The sequence below is a fragment of the Neolamprologus brichardi genome, chromosome 14 (genome assembly GCF_056152115.1).
Source record: "Neolamprologus brichardi isolate AB-2024 chromosome 14, ASM5615211v1, whole genome shotgun sequence".
NCBI lineage: Eukaryota > Metazoa > Chordata > Actinopteri > Cichliformes > Cichlidae > Neolamprologus > Neolamprologus brichardi.
The window spans coordinates 1436087-1457352 of NC_142117.1; the positions used below are offsets into that span (position 1 = coordinate 1436087).

Below are 21266 nucleotides of genomic sequence, written 5' to 3' on the forward strand. Positions count from 1 at the left end.
CACAAACAGCTGGATATATGGATGGTTACCACAGCAACCACAGCAGTGTGCGCTCAGTATATTTAGTTGTATAAAGGTGTTTGTGGTGTGTTGCAGCTGAAACAGCCTCATGTATGTTGACACAGGGAGAAAATAGTGTGAGAACACTGTTCACAGCAGTCACAGCTCGCTGCCTTCAACAGTCTCTTCCTTCCTTGTTTGGATGTCACTGATATCATCTTCTGCTCTCACACTGACCACCTGTTGAAGCTAACATGCTAACATGGAAGCCGCAGGTATGCCACCTGTGGCAGCTGAGGTCACGTGATCTGAGTGTTTGAACCACGTGTTGGAGCAGCGTTTCCAAACATCTGCACTTCAGAAGCTCCAAAGTGTGGAAACGTCACTGTGGAGCGTTTCATCCCTATCTAAGAGATTTTCTTGCCTCTGCAAAGCTAAGCTTGCAAGCAGCACCATAGTTTGTCAATCCCAACCAATCAGAGCGCTACTTATGTCACGTCACATGACTCGTGTGTTTACCTCTTTGATTAGCACCCAAAGAACTAAAGAAAGGCTAAAAGGACGTTCAGCCAATCACATCCCTCCTAGGAACAGGAAGTCTAGAGAGGAAATGGAGCAGAGAAGGAGAATCACCAGTTTAAATGTCTGAGTTTTAAACTGGTGACCCTCTAAAGAGGCTTTTATTGACTCTGTTTTCTTTACAGCTTTTTTCACCATTTAAACTGTTTAATATCAGATTTAGAAATAACTTTTGGACAGTTGTTGTACATTTCCACTAAAATGTGACACAAATAATGTCTTTCTGACTTTACTTTGGACTAATCTAACGACTCAGCCTGGCTATGTTGGACTTGGTGTGGAAGCAGCTCCCAGTTTGAGTTCAGGAGACACACACTCTCTACTTTGAAGATCAGCTTCAAACTTTCCTTTTTGATAAAGCTTATAGTTCGAGCTGGATCAGGTGACCCTGAACCATCCCTTAGTGATGCTGCTATAGGCTCAGGCTGTTGATGATGCTCTGCTTTCTTCTCCCCTCTTTTCACTCCTGATGCTTTTATATGTCACGACTGTCCTTAACTTTTGTGTCTCTCTGAGCTCATCTCTTCTCTTTCCCCTCACCCTGCAACCAGTCATGGTAGATTTTTTTTTGAAGCTGAGCTTTCATACATGATGAATTGCTCTCTTCAGTTGGGTGTCTTCCCTGCTGCCTTTAAAACGGCGGTGGTGAGGCCCCTTCTGAAGAAGAGCAATTTGGATTGTAATGATTTTAATACAGACCTGTATCCAACTCACCATTTTTAAGTAAAATTTTAGAAAAACTTGTTTTTACTCAGATTAATGACTTTCTGAATGATAGACAGATCCTGGAGATATTCCAGTCTGGATTTAGGGTGAACCACAGCACAGAGACTGCTCTGCTAAAGGTTTTAAATGATCTTAGATGTAACTGGGACTCCCAAAATCTCTCAGTCCTGTTGCTACTGGATCTAAGCGCAGCCTTTGATACAGTAGACCACGCTATTCTTTTAAACAGACTGAAACACATGGTGGGCCTCTCTGGTGCTGTACACAACTGGTTCACTTCCTGTCTCTCAGACAGAACTTTTATGGTGAGTATGGATACATGCTCCTCTAAGATCCATAGAATGACACGTGGTGTGCCTCAAGGGTCGGTTTTAGGCCCTGTACTTTTTAATTTGTATATGCTCCCTCTCGGCGGTGTCATCAGGAGGCATGGAGTGAACTTCCACAGTTATGCTGACGACACTCAGCTGTGCATCTCTGTGTCTCCTGATGACAACAGACCAATGGATGCCCTTTTTAACTGTATTTTAGATATAAGATCTTGGATGGCAGAAAACGTTTTACAGCTTAACCAGGACAAAACTGAAGTTTTAATCATCGGTCCTGAGGCTCAGAGAGAGAAACTCTTGTCTAAATTACAGGCATTTTCACTATATCCTTCACTACAAGTGAAAAACCTGGGTGTTGTTTTTGACTCTGAGCTTGGTTTTATCCCTCATATTAAACGTGTAACCAAAATTGGATTTTATCATCTAAAGAATATAGCCAGAGTCCGCCCTGTTCTCTCTCGGGCCAACACGGAGATGCTGATGCTTTTATTACCAGTCACATTGATTACTGCCCTGCTCTCTGGTCTCCCCAAAAAGAATATTTCACCTTTACAACTTTTACAAAACTCTGCAGCTCGTGTGCTGACGAAGACCAGAGGGCGGGCCCACATTACACCGGTTTTAGAATCGCTGCATTGGCTCCCCGTGTGTTTCAGGATCGATTTTAAAGTTCTTTTATTGGTTTTTAAATGTCTTAATGGTCTTGGGCCTTCTTATCTCTCAGATCTGCTTTTACCATATGAACCCTCGCGGACCTTGAGGTCCTCTGGTACTGGGCTTTTGATTGTCCCTAAAGTCAGGACACATACTCACGGAGAGGCAGCGTTTCAGTGGTATGGTCCTCGTCTGTGGAACAGCCTGCCGGAGGAGCTCAGGGCCGCAGAGAACGTACATGTTTTTAAGAACAAGACCCACCTTTTTAATTTAACTTTTACTTAACGTTTATTTATTTTATGCTTATTGATTCTATCCTGTTATTCTATTTATATTATTAGGTTTAGGTAAAACCTAAATTATCTTCTTACTCATATTTATATTTATACTGTATCCCATTCTTATTTATTTTATTTTTTTTATTCTGTATATACTCTTATTAGGTCATATCACCAGTGTTTCCTCGGAGGGGGCTCTCTGCACCAGGGTTGTGATCGACCGTGGCTGCTGGGGCTCTGGGGGTCTTCTCAGCCTGGCTGGGGGCTTCTTTGCCTCCCTCCTGCTGTGTGCCCATCCTGGAGGCTGCGGTCTGTGACCGGCTCCCTGTGCAGACGGCTCCCCGTGATAGTGTTTCCTCACCTGGCTCATGTGTGCCCAGCCCAATTTTACTCTTTAAGAATGTGTGTGTGTGTGCGTGGGGGGTGGATATGTATCCATGATCGTTTATGTTAATGAGAGTGTGGGGAGTGAGTTGGAGGGCGGGGTGTGGTGGGGTGGGGTTGGCCGCTTTTAACCATGTAAAGCACTTTGTGCTACATCTTTGTATGAAAAGTGCTTTATAAATAAAGATTGATTGATTGATTGATAGATTCTCCTCCTGGAGCCTGTTTTCACTGGGAGGATCTTTGTGTCAAAGGGAGTTCTTCCTTCCCACCATCACCAAGTGCTGCTCACAGTGGATTGTCTGGTTTTTGGGGCTTTCTCTCTAATATTGGAGGCTGTTACCTTACACTGTTAAACAGCTTCAGACGACTGTTGTTGTCTGTTGGGAATTGTCACTTTTAAATAAAGTTACATTGAATGGATGTAAATGGATAGATGTTATTGTGACAAACATAAAATGATCTTTAAAAGATTGATTGTTGTTTTGTGTGTCTGCAGTCTGTCAGGCTGTCTGATCACAGAGGAAGGCTGTACTTCTCTGGCCTCAGCTCTGAGCTCCATCCCCTCCCATCTGAGAAAGCTGGACCTGAGCTACAATCATCCAGGTGACTCAGGAATGAAGCTCCTGTCGTCCGGACTGAAGGATCCAGGCTGGAGACTGGACACTCTCAGGTATGGAGAGAATGTCTGATAGAGGAGGACGAGCTGGAAACATTTCCTGTGTCCTTCACTCACTTCCTGTTTGTTTCCTGCAGATGAGACATGAACAATCACACATGCAGGAATATTTTCAGGGACAGACACACTAGTCTAGCTCTATAGTACGTAGGGGGTCTCCAAGGAGTCTGTTTGCAGGAACATTAATGATAACTGATAAGTCATGTTGAGAGTTTCATTAAAAGTAGACCTACAGTTAGGTCCATAAATATTTGGACATAGACAACATTTTGTAACTTTAAATACACTTTATTAGGTCACCGGTTTACCTGAGATAGTGGTCACTGTGTACCTAATAAAGTGTCAGCCATGTGTATGTTTCCCATGCTGTATGTCCACAGTCACAGTGACAGTCAGTGACACTGACAGAAGGATGAAACAAGGCTGTGAATCATTTCAGTCTTTGTGTGTGATAAAGAGGCAGACAGGAGCAGCATCACCATCATTTTCCTGTATGAATCGCTGTTACAATGAAAAATGTCACTTACATATATCATATAGGAGACACACACATTGATATACACTAAATATTTATTTCATTTCTCTTTTTTTGTGTTGCCAATTTATGCACCTGCTTGATTTAGTTTAAACAGTTATTGCACACTTTCTGTAAATCCAGTGAACTGCATTTCACTTCTCAAATATCACTGTGTGTGTCTCCTATATGATATATTTAACTGACAATTTTTATTGTGACAACCAACGATTTGTACAGGAAAATAATTACTTTTCACAATGTTGCCCAAACTTTTCATCCCACTGTATTAGTATGTTTTGTCATTAGTATAATATGAAATAAATTCTACTTTTGTCAAGTCGGGTGCCAATATTTGCTGTGTAGTAGAACAGAGACATTTGTCATTATAAATGTTTATTTGAAAAAATATATAAATTCAGTAACAAAAACATTAAACATAAATATATGAAATGTAACTATTTACAGAGAGACAGGAATAAAAAGGACCCAGCTTGGAGTGGAAGAGCCTCAGGGAGAAGGAGGAGAAAAATAAGAACATTGTTTCTGCCCTGGAGAGCTGCTGCCTCATCAGAAAACGACTGATCATTAGGGTCCAATGTTTCCAAATTTAACACAGCTGTGCTGTTTTCAAAAGTTAATTTATAAATTTGAAATTTCACGAATTCTCGTGTCTGAGGCGGCATGCTCTCCAGAACAGGAACAAGGCCGAGGAGGAAATGTTCTGTTGGAGACGGGCGTGGCCTCTTTAGGGACTCCAGGATGGCCAGCTCCACCGCCGATGGACCATCCTGGGACCCGTCCCTCGCCCGCCTTCGAGCTGTCCTCCTCTGTGGGCCTGTAAAACACAGCACAAAACAACACAAAGTAATGAGAAGGCTGCTACTAGATTTTCATTTTCAAAATTGAAAAAAACAGGATATAAACAGATTGGTTGTAGATATTTAGTAAAGGTGATCACAAGGGAATCCAACCAAGTAAAAAGCTGTCAGTGCTTGATGTTCATACCTGTGGGTGCAGCAGCAGGAGCTGAGGGACCAGGGACTGGGGAGCCAGGAGAAGAGACAGGGGATGCTCTGCTGCATGATTACTTGACTCTATCAAGACAATATTAAATGTTAACAGGTTGAAGACAATAGTCATAGAGAATATTATATTATTATATACTTATATACTTATTATATACAGTGGTCTCTCATTTATTGCAGCACATGAACAGTAGTCACAGTTCTCACAAGTTGATTCTCAAAGTGCAAACCTTTGTCGATTTTAAAACGTAAAAGTATTATGCCGCGCTTTTTCTCCGTCTGCGACGCCACTTTTGTGCGCCTTTTTTGCTCCCGGTGCAGGTGTCTATTTCCGAATGAGGGTCATAGTTATGAGTGTTTTTGTGCTGTTTTTTTCTATTGGACGTGATGGTTATCAAAACCAAACATGATAAGTTTGGCAAGCGCAGGAGACACGACACCGACGAGATTTGTCATTTGGGCTGCAGAATGCAATGCGCATCGTTGAAAGCTGTACGGTGCAATAAAAAACATCAGTGAAAAGGCGAAGCAGTGACGGATGAACAGCGGGACTACTGTATACTGTTTATTAATAAACAAAATATATTCCTGTATGACAACACGCATAAATGAACTGCCTACATTAATTCATTGTAAACATACCTTCTGACTGACACTCCCCTGCTGCCTCTCCGGGCTGTCCCTGGTCCTCGGGGGAGAAGTTCTCCACGGTCAGCACCATATTGCTGCTTGTCTCCCGCGGGGTGAGGAAGGGGTCCCGAAACCCCATGACCGCGAAGAACTTCCATCTCCTCCCCGATCCTGCTGCAGACCCACTCATCTTCTCCTTCTCTGTCTTCTTCTCCTTATTATAAGTGTCCCTGAGGCTCTTCCACTTTCTCCTGCAGATGTCCTCTGAATAAACGCATTATCTTGTTAGCAGAAAGGTATTTGTACATCAGTGGGAAAATAGCGGGACAGTAGGCGGGCTCGCTAGCTTTTGCGCGGGTTCATCGGGTCAGTCTGAAAATTAAAAAGAAGAAGGAATGAACTTACCAGGTTGCCCGATCTCCTCACTTATGTGTCTCCAAGATAGGTCCTTTTTATTCCTGTCTCAGTAGAAGTAGCAGCTAGCATCATATAGCTCTGGGTGATTAGCCACGGCACTGATGAGCTTTTCCTCCATACTGAATGAAGAATGAAGGGCTTTGGCTGGATCTGCCCCTTTGACCTAGGTCAGAGCCACGTCACCAGGCTCCTGATTGGTTGTCGCGGCGCGATTTGACGCTGGAGTTCAGATTTTTCCAACTCGAGCGGTAGACGCGAAACGCCCGTATGCACAAAATGCAACACAAAAACTCACGCGCGTGTTTTTTTTCGCGAGTCAAACGCGCCAGACGCGCTACACTGACGCGCATTTCACGCGTTTTGGCGTTTTCGCGACGCAAATCTGCTTCCGAATTCACGCGGGACCTGCAATCGCGTGTCATCGTGTGTGTCACCCCCATTGACTTTACATGTAAACCTGACGCTCTATTCACGTCCATCGCGTTCGGTGTGAACACACCGTAAGGCTACGTCCACACGTACCCGGGTATTTTTGAAAACACAGATTTTTCTATGCGTTTGCACCTTTCGTCCACACGTAAACGGCGTTTTTGGTCACTGAAAACGGAGATTTTTAAAAACTCCGGCCAGGGTGGATATTTTTGAAAACTCAGTTTTTGCATTTACGTGTGGACGAGAAAAACAGAGAAAACGCAGAAAACGCAGCGTCAAAGGTGTGCGCCTTTTTTGACGTCACACTGTGCGCCACATTATTGTTTCAGTGAAATGAATTTCTACAATACTGTTACTGTTAATTGTCTCTGCAGTGTTTAAATGCTTACATATACACACAGTTACTGTCCCTCCACACATACGACTCGGTTCTGCTTCTATGCCCCAGCTTTGTTTACTATTTCTCACCGAGGCTTCTAGACTTCTGATTGGCCAACATTTCTGCACGGTTAGGAATATATCGCCACCTGTTGCTTTGGCGTGTTCCTAGCAGCGTTTTCCTTCATTTCTACGTTTACGTGTGGACGGGATTATTTTTTAAAACGAAAACGGAAAATCTCAGTTTTCAAAAATACCGTGTACGTGTGGACGTAGCCTTAGTAGTCTGTAAAGACTCTGTGTGCCTTCCAGAGTGCTCCGGCATGCACACACACCTTAAGGTCATGAGAGAGGTCGTACCTTCTCTTACTGATTCATGGTTTAGGAGGACACCTACTCTGTATCTGGTTAAGTATAAGAGCCCTTTGTTAGGGGGACCACTGGACTCTTAGCACCAGCTTTGGGGTCACAGGGTCACATCTGGAAAACACACACACACACACACACACACACACACACACACACCTACACTATGCACAGACTGGTACTCTTTGTTCATACCTGTGTAAGACGTCACATGTTAATGAACTTATGCATATTCATGTAACCTCAATAAAGAGCAGTGTTACGAGGGAGCAGACGAGAGCGACTGAGGTCAAGTGAAGGAACGGCGCTGTCACAGTTCTCTCCCTCATGAATTGTCTGGTTCCAGCGGTGGGTCTGTGCTAGACGACCCATCACCAGCTTTTTCCAGCTTTTTCCACTGGTTACCAGTACGTGGTAGAATCCACTTCCAGATCTTGTTGTTTGTCTTTAAATCTCTGAGTGATTGGCTCCATCTTATCTCTCTTTAACAAAATAATCCAAGTGGAGCCCTCAGGTCTGCAGATAAGTAGCTTCTGACCAGAACTAGACGTAAAAACAGAGGTGAGCTTTATCGATCGCTGCAGCCAAACTCTGGAACAGTCGCCCTTCACATCAGGTCGTCACCAACACTCGACATTTTTAAAACCCGGTTGGAAACACATTTGTACTCTGTAGCTTTCAATTCTGACGAGTCTTTATAGTAATTACTGTGTATGTTTCCTATTTTCTCTCTACTCTGTGCAGCACTTTGGCTCAACCTGTTTTTAAATGTGCTGATAAATAAATGTAGATTTCTTTGAATAAAACAGTGGAGCCGAGCTTTGAGCTCAGTGTGTAACAGTGTGTGTATGAGAGCCATGTAATGTCCATGTGTGCATGCTGACTGTGCTGCTCTGACCCCCCTCCTCCTTTCAGGGTGGAGCCTGCTGGAGTCCGATGGTTGAGACCAGGTCTGAGGAAGTGTAAGTGTGTTTTTAATGGGATTCATGAAAACAAAGCAGCACACATTCAACCATCTTCATCATGTCAGGAGTCATCATCAAAGTGTCAATCAATGAACAGATGATGGATCAATAACTGCAGCTGGATTGTGTTTGTTCTCTCCATCAGATTCCTGTCAACTCACAATCGACACAAACACAGTGCACACAAGGCTCCAACTGTCTGACAACAACAGGAAGGTGACACGTGTGGAGGAGGTTCAGTCATATCCTGATCATCCAGACAGATTTGATGTTCATCAACTGCTGTGTAGAAATGGTCTGACTGGTCGCTGTTACTGGGAGGTCGAGTGGAGAGGAGTCGTTTGTATATCAGTGAGTTACAGAAGCATCAGAAGTAAAGGAGGCAGTGTTGACTGTTTGTTTGGACACAATGATCAGTCCTGGAGTCTGTGCTGCTCTGATGATGGTTTTCGTTCTTTCTGGCACAATAACAGACCAACATCCATCTCCTCCTCCTCCTCCTCCTCCTCCTCCTCTTCCTCCTCCTCCTCCTCCTCTGTCTCTAACAGAGCAGCAGTGTATGTGGACTGTCCTGCTGGCACTCTGTCCTTCTACAGAGTCTCCTCTGACACTCTGATCCACCTCCACACCTTCAACACCACATTCACTCAAACTCTTTATCCTGGGTTTGCGTTTCTCTGGTCTGGTTCCTCAGTGTCCCTGTGCTGAGTGGGGTGTAAAGAGTGTCTCCTGTTACAGAAACACTCTGACTGTTGAACAGATAGTTCAGTCTGTACATGTCTGTCTCTTTCACTCACAAACACGTTTTCAGATTCATGGATTCAATCAGTTGATGTTTGAAACTCTTCTAAATGATTCCTTGTAAACTTCTTCCTCTTCAGTCACAAACAAACAGGAAGTGATGTCACATGTGTTCCTGTCCACACAGCAGAATGAGTCTATTGCTGACAGTGATGTACAAACAGAGTGAGCATTTCTGAGGCCCAAAATAAACTGAGTAGTTCACTGAATGAACAATGGACTGTGAGCTCAGTTCCTTCATCATTAGTATGGATTATATATGTATATGTATTATATTAGTATCATATATATCAGGTGCTGCTGGTTTCAGTCATTGTGCAAATGTGCTGTTTGTAAGGTTGTAAAGCTGCAGTCAGCTGAGACTGAAGAAGTCACCTGATCAGTGAGCAAACGTTTCTGAAAACGTCCAGATGAACAGAATCAACCTTTTGGGATCAGCCAGCAATGCAGCATCATTGTTGTTCAGGTTCAGAGGTTTGCAGGAATGAACTGATGACCAGAAACAGCTGCAAAGTCCAATAAAATACCAGCTGGAGTTCAGCTGCATTTGAAGAAGTCAAAGAAAAGTAAGGATGGCAAAGGGCGATGTTTTCTTCCAAAGAACTGAAAACATGGTCGACGCCTCATTAGAAGAATAATCTGGACATTTGTGAGGAACTCTAACCAAGAAAGCAACACAAGAAAGCAACGTCAAACAGATCCAACAGACAGTTTCATGACTGGAAGTGTTGAGTGTAAAAATGCTACATTGCATTATTGCATCCTCTCACCACAGGAGGTGCTGTTGGCACCACTGATTGCTGATCAGCTGTTCTCTGATGATCTGATTGATACTGTGAATAACGGGACTCACTGAACTCTGTGACACAGTGAAGATTACAGAGTTTAACTTCAACATCTGACTGACGTCACACAGACAGAAGGATGAACCAGTGAGGCACAGAACACAGTTACTGGAGATACTGGATCAGCTCCATGTGAACCTCTGATGGAGAAGCTGCTGACCCAGAGAAACATCAGGACATGACAGGCAGCTGCACTTATCTAACAACATGTAGCAGAGCTGATCTATGTTAGAGGATCTATCACAGCAGCTGAAGCCAAAGTCCAACACTGGATAGCAGCTGAGCCTGTGCTGAGTGTAGTGTTACAGGAAAAGGGCAGAAACACTGACACTGGTAGCTCACAGTGATGCTGACTGGGGCACAGAGCTGAATGATGCAGCATCAGGACACTGTTTCAGTCTGACTGACAGAGAAACCTGTAGCTGTATCTACATGTGAGGCAGAGGCTACACAAGCAGCTTTCTATGTTTCACAGTGACTGAGATCTTCAGTGGGGGTGGACATGCTCCTGTACAGACCTCTGAGGAGAACCAAGGTGCAGTCAAAGAGTCCAGTCTGTCCTCACAGATGTGAACATGTGGTTTCATCAGGTCTGCTGTCAGCTAGCAGGCTCACATCAGAATCACTGTTCCTGAAAAACACAGTCTGTGTGACATCATCAGTCAGCTGATCGTCCCAGATCTGAATGGTTTCTGTCTCTACTGAGGAAGTCAGAGAATATCACTGAGGTGTGGATCAGGTCTGAGTGAGCTGTGGAGGGACAGCTTTAAACAGTCCACAGGTCTCACGTCCTGCTCAGTCTGGTAGCAGATACCTCGTATTGTTCCAGATGTGCTGACATCACCAGCAGCAGCAGCACAGCTGTGTGATACGATGAATCTCAGTTATTGATCCAACACACAGTAAATACAAAGATCAGGATTTCTGAGAGGAATCATTATGAGTCTGAACACATGATCACTGAATGTTAGTCTCCACAATAATAAGCTAACACAAGCAAACACAGCTTTCAGCTCTTATTTTGAAACTGGCTTATTTAGAGAGCTGTGATGTGAGCGTGCCTGGCTCTGAGGCACTTGGGTCAGCCTCTGTTGTTTAGAAGTGTTACAGACTGTGAATGACACAGACCTGTCAGTTTTCATGTTTGTCTGTAACACAGCTCAGGGGCTCCATGCTGAACGCATCCATCCAGTGTTATTGATCCAGGACTAATACCAGCATTGGGATCAATACTACAATACACAATCACATGTGTCCACGTGATGTGTTTGACCAGCTTTATTCATTAATGATCAATCAGCTTATTTACTGCATCTGAGTCCAGCTTCATTTAAATGATCCAACCATGAAAATGACATCAGTCTGTTGTTCAGATACTGAGAAGGGACACAAACAACACTGATCCAGGAGGGTTAGGTCAAACGACGATTTTAATGCACACACGCGGTGAGAGATGAACACTGTTACACAATCAGCATCGATCTCTGCCTAGCAATACACAAGCAGATGTTTTATACCATCAGGTTTATTTTCATGACGCCCCCTCATACGTCAAACAGATACAATATATGCATAAGCTTCAAAAACACAAATGTTCTGTTAACGACTTTAACAAAGTTTAAAAGAGCATCTTCTTCGCCTCCGTGACAGGTGCTTCTGGTAGCTCATCTCGCTCTCGCTTCTCCAAAACCTCGGGCCATGCTCTGCAACAAACTAGCAATTCTGCACGCACAAAAATGCAGTTACAAACAAAATATATCTGAACTCTCACCTAGAACATAAGCCTACCTACAGTGTGTGTGTGTGTGTGTGTGTGTGTGTGTGTGTGTGTGTGTGTGTGTGTGTGTGTGTGTGTGTCCTGACCTCACTCTGTGTCACCTCTCACCCACTAACACTCACAACCAGACAGAGGCCACCCTCAGATGTGTAGCAGTTTACTAAAACTATATATATGTAATATATTGAATAAATGCTGTAAATGAATGCCACTACTCAAAGCTTAATAAAAAGGATATAAATGAATAAAAGATAACAATGAATAACCTGGTTATTCAAATAGCATCCTCCCAACAGCTCCTCAAAGTAACTCACACTTAGACTCTGCTTTAGTTTCACTTTCACAAGCACGCTCTGCAAAAGCCTGCGCTTCCTGTCTACTTTGGCACAGAGTGTACTCAGAGTTAAGCCTTTCTTTTATAATGCAATGTAATCTGCATATAAACATTTAAGATTATAGATTTAACTCAACAGTTTAAAGTGGTTATAACTGCACCTGTAATAAAAGTTAATTGGGTGCCAATATGTTTAAACATCTGAATACAATATCAATGCTGTAGATTATGTTATTAATGGTATTAATGATATGGTAATGATGATGACCATGAACAATAGCAGTAAAATATTTCTCTGATCTCCACAAGTCCTACAGAAGCACTTAATGCTAACAGGAAGTCATTTATTAAGGTGGAATAACACAGAGACACAACCACTCACAGTTAACCTGACCCCACTAACTGCATGTGTTGGGACTGTGGGAGGAAGCCGGAGTACCGGAGAGGACGCACACAAACACGGGAGAGCATGAAGCTCAGCACTGAAACAAAGATGGTGGATTTGACCTCAGGACCAGGTGCGTAATTTCCAGGGGGGTTACGGGGGTCATGACCCCCCAATAATCAGATCCAGCCAATATAATTTCATCATTCCAGTTTATAAAATTATGAATTATCATGAGTTTCTTTAATCATTTCAATTATTATCAGCAAAATAGTTTCATGTTTAATCATCTAGTAATGTAACCCCGCCTCCTCCGCCACGTACTTGGTATTACCCAACCGGCTTTCTCTACCAAACCTTCACTGTTTGCTGTGTTTGTTAGCGCAGTCGCTGGTGCCAGAGACTGCCAGTGACTTCAGTCTGAGGGTTTGAAGTTTCCATGTCTGTGTGATGTGTGGTGTGAAGGCTGCTGGTTAAACTGGGACTCACTGGTTAAAGCACTGAGTGCTCATAGAGAGATGCTCCATGAGTCCCAGTACAGACTACAAATGTAGTGTAAATGGTGGAAACTTAGCTTTGATATCCACACACTCTGCACGTCTGTGAGTAACTGTGATGAAGATGTGCAGAGATCTGTGTACAAACAGGAGAAAGACTGTAAAGACTCTGTGCTTCTAACAGCCTCTGTTAACATATGTGAGGCTGTTTGTTGTTGTTGCCATGGAGCTTTTCACTGTTTGGGTCAGCAGGTCATGTGATCAGGTTTGTTCTGTGAAAGCTCGACGATGGTTCAGTGTCAGGGTTTGTTTGCATTCATCAATAAATATCTAAATAAATCAAAGACTCCATGTTTGTTCTTTCATCATGTGACCTCTGCTCATCCATCTCTGTGTGTATCAGGATACATTTAGTTCATAATACACAGAAAAATCAGAGTTATTACCTGTAATAAATGTGAAAGTAAAGATTCCTGCAGTGATAACCAGGCAGGACTGAAACACATCCAAGCTGTCACCACGGTAACAGCACCGTCCATCCACAGGTGAGGGGAGGAGCAAAAAGAGGGACTTTCACCATACATACATACACCACAGTTAACAGGTAACCCTATTGGAGTCGCCATAGTGACTAGAGATGGCACGATACCACTTTTTTATGTCCGGTACTGATATCATAAATTTGGATATCTGTCGATACCGATATGAATCCGATATAGTGTTTTTAATCAATAAAACTGTTTTTTAAATATCTTGCTGCATTTTGCCTCAGTTCATACTCAAGTTTAAAAACAAACACTAAAGCTATTCTGTTAGACCTGTATGCAAAAAAATATTTCATAGTTCAGCAACACTGATCAATCTAATAAACTTAAACCTGCTCCATCCTCCCTATTCTGGTATTTTAAAGAGTACTTGGCGTAAATATTAAGCAAACTGACTAACAGGGTCCAACTCCCAGTAACAAAAAAAAAAAAATAGGGAACCACCCTCCACCTCATGATGCTTAATCGACGTAATCAACCTTAATTTGATGCAGTGTGGGGGAAAAATGCACATAAATCAATTATTTTTCAAGAAATATTGAAAAGATTCAACATCTTTCTTCAACAGAACTGCAGACTGCACAGATGGTACCTTCCCAAAGGAAAAAGTACGATAGCTTACTAGGTGTCAATGGAAAATTGTACTTAGTAGTCAGTATAATCTTTTAATAATATAAGTTTGCATATGGTAGTGATAGGATGTGCGATCCTTAATTGTCTGCAAAAGCTTTGTGTGCATTCCAGAGTGCTCTGGCGTTCACCCCCACATCCTAGGAGCACGGGAAAGGTCGTACCTTCTCTTATTGTTTTACGGTAGGATTAACGTAGCTATGTCAGTTTTAGTCTAAGTGCCTTTTTTACATATAGATGAACTGTTGGATTTTCCAGACCAGCAGGTTAAGGGAAGTCGTTTATGGGGTCACACTCTGACACACACACATACATATACACCTCCACATTCCAGTGTAAGGAACAAGCACCCACTGATGTATAAATAAAGACCAGGGCAGTCTCTCAGCGCGAGTCTCTGAGCCTCACTCTTGTGCGTGCGCTCTGGTGACTGCCCTTGCTAGCAAGAAAAATGTGTGTTTCTCTGATTCTCAGCTGAAGAAGTGTTTTAGAATATATCTCTTGACATTATTTGGTACTTCGTAGCCGGATCAGAAAACATCAGAACTGTTATCTGTGACTCTGTTCCAGGATCCAGCACTGATTCCTGACGCCGTGGGGAGCCAGCACCGAAGTCTGTCGACAGCCCTCTTAGACGAGGAGAGAGCCCCAGGACGTGAATTCGGGTCTGGGCCGGTGGCCTGTTCCACGGCGGTGGGATTCAGTCTGATGATCTGAACCACCAGTGAGACGTCCGAGGGTGAGAAACACTATTTTGGTATATAAAACGGCCGCAAAGGTTTAAAGTAACGTGATAAAATAGGTTTAAGTTCGCCTAGTCTAGAAGCCTCGGTGGGAAAAAGTAAACAAAGCTGGGGCATAGAAGCAGAACTGAGAACGTGTGGACATCTAACTACATCTATCTAACTACATCTATCTAACTCTATCAAACTATGTCCACACCATTGACTGTAGAAAACATGGACGACGCGACCCCGCCTCCTACCATTGTGCAAAAATGAAACCAAAATATCCCGCTTGTGGAGGCTGCCATCTTGAAAATTTGGAGCCAGAGTCTGCGCAGTAGTGACTTGAGGTGGAGCGACTGTGTAACGCTCCCGCCCACACACCCGCTGGACGTGACCGCAAACACGCCCCCTACACTTTTTACGTAGCCCGGCTGCTCGAGTTCTTTTGCTGGTTTATCGCGACTGACGACTCGTTTAATTAAGGTAAATACAACCATGTCACTGTTATAAAAAAGACACACAGCTTATCATCTTATAGTTCTAAAATCACTCTGTTGTTAATTCGTTAGTTAGATTAGCCGCTAGCATACGCACTGTGTTAGAGGCTGGTTGCTAGCTAGTTAGCGATGCTACACACCTGCTACTCTTAATAGTCTTCAAAACTTATGTTTTTTTTTATCCATTTTTAGACAGCGAGGAGATCAGCTGCACACTCTACAGAGGCCCAGAGTTACTGTTAATATCAAAAATATAATGCTGTCCTTTGAGATTTGAGATAACTGGGGCTACGTCCACACGTACCCGGGTATTTTTGAAGACGCAGATTTTTCTATGCGTTTGCACCTTTCGTCCACACGTAAACGGCGTTTTTGGTCACTGAAAATGGAGATTTTTAAAAACTCCGGCCAGGGTGGATATTTTTGAACACTCCGTTTACGTGTGGACGAGAAAAACGCAGAAAACGCAGCGTCAAAGGTGTGCACCTTTTTTGACGTCACACTGTGCGCCACGTTATTGTTTCGGTGAAATGAATTTCTACAATACTGTTACTGTTAATTGTTCTCTCTGCAGTGTTTAAATGCTTACATATACACACACAGTTACTGTCCCTCCACACATACGACTTGGTTCTGCTTCTATGCCCCATCTTTGTTTACTGTTTCCCACCGAGGCTTCTAAACTTCTGATTGGCCAACATTTCTGCAGGTTAGATATATAGTGCCACCTGCTGCTTTGGCATGTTCCTAGCAGCGTTTTCCTTCACTTCTACGTTTACATGTGGACGGGATTATTTTTTAAAACGAAAACGGAAAATCTCCGTTTTCAAAAATACCCGTGGACGTGTGGACGTAGACTCAGACCTTCCCAGTGTGGGGCCCGCCCCCTAGGGATGGTGAAGAGCAATTGCAGGGGGGGCGGTATGAAAAGGGAAAAAAACAAAACGCTTGGACACTGCTAGCACGGCGCCCACAGAAACGCAAAGCAGGAGATGAAGCATCGCTGAATATGTTTCCAAACCAACTTCATTTTAAGCCAAAGACTAGAAAATATGGTGAAGCAAATCTTCCCTTTGGCTTCACCTGCACAAGTGCAGAGGTAGGTCTCCCTGCAGGATTGGTTTTCCCTTCATCAGGAGCAGCGCTGGGCTGTTTAAATCACAGACAAACAGGATCCCACAGCTGTTTATGTTTTTAAACCCATTTTGCACAGAGAGGCATTTTTTTAAAAATGTATTGACAGCAATGTTGAATATTATTACACAGGAAAAAACAACTACATGTAAAATAATCACAGCGTGACTCCTCTGCCTTTGTAAATGGAGGGACAATAACTGTGTGTAAAACCTGCAGACAGTCAGATTAACAGTATTTTGTCTCTATCATTCTGCAGTTCATCTCATGTAAACAATAACGTGGCCACAGCGTGACGTGAATAAAGGCACATACCTTTGACGTGGCGTGACGAACTCTGTATTCCTCGTCCACACGTAAACGCAAAAAGGAGTTTAAAAAATCTCAGTTTTCTGTGATTGGAAACGCCGTTTACGTGGACGAAACAGCTGCGTGTTCAAAAACACCCGTGTAGGTGTGGACGTAGCGTAAAAGAGTTAGTAGTTTATTTTCTTACTACCTGTAATTTATTGCAGATTACTTACATTTTTCTTGTAAAACAAAGGGGGGCGCAGCAGAAAAAGTTTGGGAACCAGTGCTGTAACTATGAGACAGATGGCTGACACACGAACCTGTGGGAAGTAACATGTTTGTAGAAATGTGAAAATGTTCATGCCATAATCCCTCCCATGTTTCCGTGGGGCACTGTGGAGTAATGCACAATTCTTCCAACAGAACAGTGAAGATTACATAACAGAAGAGCTTCACAGCTCGTCAGGCAGCAAGTGGACACTGAAGAGTGTGTGTGCCTTATCAGAAGGAAAACTGTTCTCTGCACCTGAGATAAAGGATCGTATAAAAGAAGAGTGAGCGCTCCCTGAGGTCTCCTACTTCTTAGACATTTGAACCTGGACAGGAGGAGAAAGACGTGTGAGAATGGCAGGAGAGGCTAAAAGGAGAGATGAACGAACTGCTGGAGGATCAGAAGGAAAGCAAAACAGGTTGGAGACAAATCAGTTGCTCTTTAATAAAATAGATGAAGCAGCATGTACACTTGTGAGACATGCACGTGTAAGCTCAGGTAAACCTCTACAACATGCTGAAATGCTGCTTCTAACACAGAATAGACAGACGAGCATTAATCGTGTATTCCCACAGGATGGAGCCCGAGGCTGACGATCAGCGAGTGGAGCGAGGTCAAAAGAAGCGTGGCGTGCTGCCCAAACGACTGCTGATAATGTCGTCTGTGGCTGTTGTGCTCATCGTGCTGCTGACTGTCATCGTTGTGCCTGTTGTGCTGCTCACTAAGACGTCAGGTACATTTTTACAATATGTACGATATAAATGATAAAACAATGATGCAACTTTATGATCCAGATGATGAAAAGTACCTGAGTGAATGTATTTATTACTCATCACCATGCAGCAGCCTTTACCCACCTGTGGCCTTTCTTCAAAGCATTTTCTCTGCATTGGATCTGAACAACAGTCAAATCTGAGCAGACGTGCCAAAGCTTTGTTTCTTGTTTTCTATTTGCACCATAGTTCTTCCAAATATTTCAGTTCAGGATTTTTTAACTGCTGTCATGTATACCATCAGTAAACTGTGACATTACTGCTTTTACCTAACCTTTGACCTGTATCTCAAAGACGTGCTTTAGTTGGATGAGCAGGCGACCACATTGGTTTCAGTCCGACCTGCGGCCCTTTGCTGCGTGTGTCCCCCTCCTTCCTCTTCACCGTGTCTGTCTAATAAGGCCAAACACAGACTGTAGGCTGAGCCGTGGTTCTGAAAGTCGAATGGAAGGTCAAAGTTCACGACTGGCAGTGTTGTGACATACATACCTACTGCATGTAGAGTTCACCTGAGTGTACAGTGACAGTAAGATGTCTTTGCACAGGTGAAACAGCCCACAGTGTTGCAGGGTTTCACAGGGTGCTGCAGCCTCCAGCAGTGGGCCTTCTCCAAACGTGACACTTAAATACTCGCTGTGTCAGCATCACAACTTTATATTGCTGCTGCTAAAATCAGTGGTTACAGTGATCAAAGTTCATTTGATATCATACTGCAGCTCATTGCAATGCCATGATGCATGAGTGCTCATCATTTGGCTTCTGGTCTTATGACAGGACCACAGTCATGTGGACAAAAAGTACACGGCTGCTTTGAACTGTGTGACTTTTGAATCAATTGACATGAAATGTAACAAAGATAATGTTACACAATGTGTTTTGTGCTATTAGACCTTGGTCTCTTTGAGTAATATGTGACAGTAGCTTCTTTAAAAAAGACACTAAGAAAAAAGCCTTCATGAGTATCTGCAGCGTTAAGCCAGTGCAGACTTTCAAATCCCATCTGTCTCACAATGGCTTCATGCTGACAATCCCAAACACACTGCCAGTGCAGTAAAAGCATATCATGATAGAAAAACACACAGTGGGTCATTGTTGTGGACTGGCCACACTGGACCTGGAGCTTCAGGTTAAATATTCCCAAAGAGACGAGAGCTCGTGTGAGACAGGTTAGGCTGTTTGGACCAAATCTTTGAAGCTCGTTAGACCTGTACAGGCTGCATGTTTCATACATTGCTCCCATTTAGTATTTTCCTAGGAAAACATAAAGAAATAAGAGGTGGCTACTGTAGCTGTTATCTTGTAGAATTATTATATTGATGTAAAAATAGCAAAACATGGGGTGTTTTGCACTTGGACCTACATCCATATGAACCTGATAACCTGCTGATGGCTAAATGATGTCACAGGGCTGTTACTGTCAAAAACACTGAGACCACTTACACTTTTTCTGAGCCTGGGGTTGATGTCATTCAAACAAAGAGTTCATACACAAACCATCAAAATTCAAGTCTGGCACCAGGTTTTCCACAAAGCAGCATTTCGACGTCTTTATTGGGCAACAAACAAAAAAGAAAGGATATAATTATATGCAGAGACCTGGAGTTGACTGTGTGACTATGACAGGGATGGGTTTAAACAGAATCTTTAAGCTGAAGAAATGAATGAACTTTAAACAAACTGCTCTCCCAACAAAGAGCAGCCTCCCCAAAAACACACCGTCGGCTGTTTGAGTTGAAAGCTCCCAGTTCTGCTGTGACAGGGACTACGTACCTATGACTCTGTCACTGTCTTGCTGTCCAATCGTGTCCCTCAGCTCCTTCTTCTGCCTCGTTCTCTGGTGGAGACATGCTGGAGTACTTGGTGCAGACGGGGAACATCAGTGAAGCGGACGGTCTTTTGGCTACGTGGTTTCACCGAGCCAACAGCAAGGAGGACATGTACAAAGCGCTCATGGGTAAAAACACCCAAACTCACACAGACAACACTGCATTATTTGATGGTGTTGGTGCCTGAACCTACAGTCAGGTACAGACAAAACACCGCCTCCTGTCATCTTTTCAGGTGACACCATGATCTTGGAAGCTGACGTCACTCTCATGGGTTATGGGACCCCTGATGAAAAGCCAGTGCCGATCATGGCACACCCTCCCGACATATATAGTGACAACACTCTCGACGAATGGTTAGATGCTGTACTGGCTTCTGGAAAAGGTACAGATCAGAGCTGTCTCCACAGAACATCCATCAGATCAGTTTTTAAAGGCGTGTTTGTTTGCAGGCATCAAGTTGGACTTTAAGGCTCTGGAATCAGTGGGTTTGTCACTGGACCTGCTTAAACAAAAGGAAAGCAACAAGGGAATAAACAGACCTGTGTGGCTGAATGCAGACATCCTCAGAGGCCCCAACGTCCCAAGCTTTGTAGCTCCAGTCAATGGAAGCGGGTATGAAATCCTAGCTAGACCGGACACAGACCCTCGGACAGAGTTCAGAGTTAGGAAGGGAAAATGTCTAACATCTAAAGACTGATCGGAAGGTTGGTGGTTCGATCCCTGGCTCCTCCAGTCTCCATGCCAAGTGTCCCTGGGCATGATACTAGCCCCAGGTTGCTCTCCGATCTCAGCATGAATGTAGTTAGGAAGCACTAAAAAGCTTAGAAGAAAGTGATTGGGTGAGTGTGGTGTGGAGAACTTGGGAGAGCAGGAAAGCGCTACGTAAGAATCAGTCCATGTCTCCCTCTTTTTTCAGGTTTTTGGAGCTCGTTCAGGACAAGTTTCCAGATGTGACTTTGTCTCCTGGATGGAAGGTATAGCATGCTCACAGTAAGAATCCCATTGAACCACTGTAGCAGGCATGTGACGAGGCTCTGGGAATGTTCCTGTCAGAAACAGGAAGACACTCAAGGAATCCTGAACTGACATTTATGAGAGAATTCAAAGAAGAATTTCAACTTGGCATATTAGATGGAGCTGTAAATCAAAACTCCACATCACTGCTGACACTAAACAGCTCGTGCTCTACCTGACAATCCAACGTATTAAAAACCCTCGCTTGGGGTAGACTCCTGCCCCGAGGTTCCACCGGAGAACCACGGCCTCTGAACCATCCATCCAGTCCTTTTAAGGGTCAGACTGTGATGAAGCCAACATGACTGCATCATCTGCAAAAACAAGGAAGCTGCCCTCCTCACATCAGCTACACTTTGAGATCCTGTGAATATCACACACAGGATTGGACACACACCCTCGAGTCCTACTGAGGAGCAGCCACAGCTTTCACTCCATTTCTAAATGGAGTGAAAGCTGTGGCCCCACAGACGCCGCCCTGGTACCTGGTTGTCCGAGTCTAAAGAGCACTTATAAACTTCTCTCCAGACGTGCTGTGAGGGTGAAGGTGAGGTCC

The 21266-nt window shown here is 43.6% G+C and overlaps 2 protein-coding genes across 4 annotated transcripts in view; both read left to right on the forward strand.

The window, feature by feature from the left end:
* LOC148098680 (protein NLRC3-like) overlaps positions 1-9445 on the forward strand; it is a 321437-nt gene extending 311992 nt beyond the window's left edge. For 2 of the 3 annotated variants that reach the window (XM_087850558.1, XM_087850564.1), the window contains 3 exons: positions 3450-3623; positions 8310-8356; positions 8505-9445. In XM_087850558.1, the coding sequence (XP_087706684.1) occupies positions 3450-3623; positions 8310-8356; positions 8505-9067 (784 nt within the window). In that variant the 3' untranslated portion in view covers positions 9068-9445. The remainder of the gene's footprint in view (positions 1-3449; positions 3624-8309; positions 8357-8504) is intronic. The other variant, XM_087850559.1, reaches the window with a different exon arrangement.
* Positions 9446-17150: 7705 nt separating this feature from the next.
* On the forward strand, positions 17151-20734 carry LOC148098694 (protein FAM151A-like). The gene is made up of 6 exons (XM_087850584.1): positions 17151-17512; positions 17670-17827; positions 19681-19821; positions 19929-20078; positions 20146-20308; positions 20613-20734. Exons 1-6 carry the CDS (start codon positions 17448-17450, stop codon positions 20674-20676), a joined length of 741 nt encoding a protein of 246 aa, XP_087706710.1. The 5' UTR covers positions 17151-17447; the 3' UTR covers positions 20677-20734.
* Positions 20735-21266: the final 532 nt, after the last annotated feature.